At 41.2% G+C, this 1,885-nt stretch overlaps 1 protein-coding gene across 2 annotated transcripts in view; it reads left to right on the forward strand.

Moving 5' to 3' along the window:
- pak6b (p21 protein (Cdc42/Rac)-activated kinase 6b) overlaps positions 1-1,885 on the forward strand; it is a 21,151-nt gene that overhangs the window by 9,864 nt on the left and 9,402 nt on the right. The window contains exon 3 of one of the 2 annotated variants that reach the window (XM_014023904.1): positions 635-874. In XM_014023904.1, the coding sequence (XP_013879358.1) occupies positions 668-874 (207 nt within the window). In that variant the 5' untranslated portion in view covers positions 635-667. Of the gene's footprint in view, positions 1-566; positions 875-1,885 lie in introns of those variants that run through there. The other variant, XM_014023903.1, reaches the window with a different exon arrangement.

The raw sequence follows: 1,885 nt of genomic DNA on the forward strand, positions 1-1,885 counted from the left end.
AAGCTAAATATCTCATAAGAAGACAAAAAAAACAGTAAGCAAATTTGACCAAGAACATAATTTTTGAAGAAATCTAAAAGAGCTTGATGTATTCTGATGGAGAACGTATACGTAAAGTTTTTTATTCTGAAAAATATTCGTTAGAATCATGGAGTCGCTCTCGTCTGAATGAGCCGAAGGTTTTGATTGATGAATGTCTGAAAACATCATGTATCCAGATGGATTACAGAGATTAAACTGAAATGCAAAAACAGAACAAGTGTTTTTGCTGACTCATCTTTATTATTATTATTATTATTATTATATTAGGAATCATGGAGGAACTCAGGAATTCTGTTTTCTTCTCATTCATGCATGAAGACCTAAAAAAAACTAAACAAAAAGTGTGGGAAGTGAAACAGATTGTTGTGAGATCAGACAGGGCGGTATCTCACCTGGGCTGCTCGGTCGGTTTATATTTGACAGGTGAGGAGGTCATGTGACTGCTCAGGTGAGTCACCTGAGCAGGAAGAGGAGCTGTCAGTGCTGTGATTCTCACACTCCGTCTCTGTGTTTTCAGTCTTCAGTCTGTGTTCCTCTGCCTTCCATCATGTCTCCATCCCATCAGAACGCCACTTGCTGTTGTTTCTCTCAGGCTTTACTTCCCAGCCGCTCCACCGTCGTGGAAATGTTTCGCCGCAGGAAGAAGAAGCACCGGCTGGAGATCTCGGCGCCGAAGGACTTCCAGCACCGGGTCCACACGTCCTTCGACGTCTCCACGGGTCGGTTCGTGGGCCTGCCGCCTCAGTGGCAGAGCGTCATCGAAACGCTGAAGAGACCACGCCCCCTTGTAGACCCCTCCAGGATCACCAACATAGAACTTGAACCCAGAAAGGTCAGAGGTCAAATTTAAAACATTGTTATTAAACAAAATTGATTAATGTTTGAGTTCTGGTGAAAACCTGTAAGCAGCAAAAGTTTCAGCCACTCTGGGTTTCTTTAGAGTTCGGCTCATATTTATACTGTCAACAAAGTCAGCTGTCTTACTGTTTGCAGTTCCACACAGGACTGAACCAACAGAAGTAACTGGTGTCAGTCCAAAAATACAACAAAGTAATGTACTTAATGTTAGTCCCAGACAGATTCAACTTTTCTTTACAAGCTTATGGTTGCATCATGTCTTCCTTCACTCATTTGTACTTTTCCTGTCTATAAAACCTGAACCTAAATGCTCATATTGTTACTGTAACCACAGAATATCTCATGAGTGTAATGTTTCTTTATAGCCCTCGAGTGTCAACTCTGCAGTCAAAACATTTCAGAGAGAGAACCATTCATGAGTTACAGCTCAAGAGTTCCTTGAAGGAATGCATGACACCTGCTGTCTTTTACAAGTCTTAAACTAAGATTGTCCTATGATAAGATACAAATTTACAAGGAATCTTGTAAGTTAAACATTATGTGCATTTTCATTCTTCATTGCAAGATCTGCCATTATCTATTAGCAAAACAGTAGCAAAAAGCTAGTTAAGTTAAATAATTCAAAAAGTCCAATAGTTACAAAAACAAAAAGTCGAGACTGAGATGAAATGAACAAGGCAAATGTTTTAATGTGAGTGGTTAAAGTAGCTGAAGGTATATAGGCATACTTCAAGGCACTGTGGGGATGGGATGGAATGGAGTAGGATAGGGTAGAGTAGGGTAGGGTGGGATGGATAGGATAGGATAGGATAGGATAGGATACGATGGATAGGATAGGATAGGATAAGGTAGGGTAGGGTGAGATGGGATAGGATAGGATAAGGTAGGGTGGGCTGGGGTAGAGTAGGGTGGGATGGGATAGGATAGGATAGGATAGGATAGGATAGGATAGGATAGGATAGGATAAGGTAGGGTGGGATGGGGT

The sequence above is a fragment of the Austrofundulus limnaeus genome, unplaced genomic scaffold (assembly GCF_001266775.1).
Source record: "Austrofundulus limnaeus strain Quisiro unplaced genomic scaffold, Austrofundulus_limnaeus-1.0 Scaffold394, whole genome shotgun sequence".
Classification (NCBI taxonomy): domain Eukaryota; kingdom Metazoa; phylum Chordata; class Actinopteri; order Cyprinodontiformes; family Rivulidae; genus Austrofundulus; species Austrofundulus limnaeus.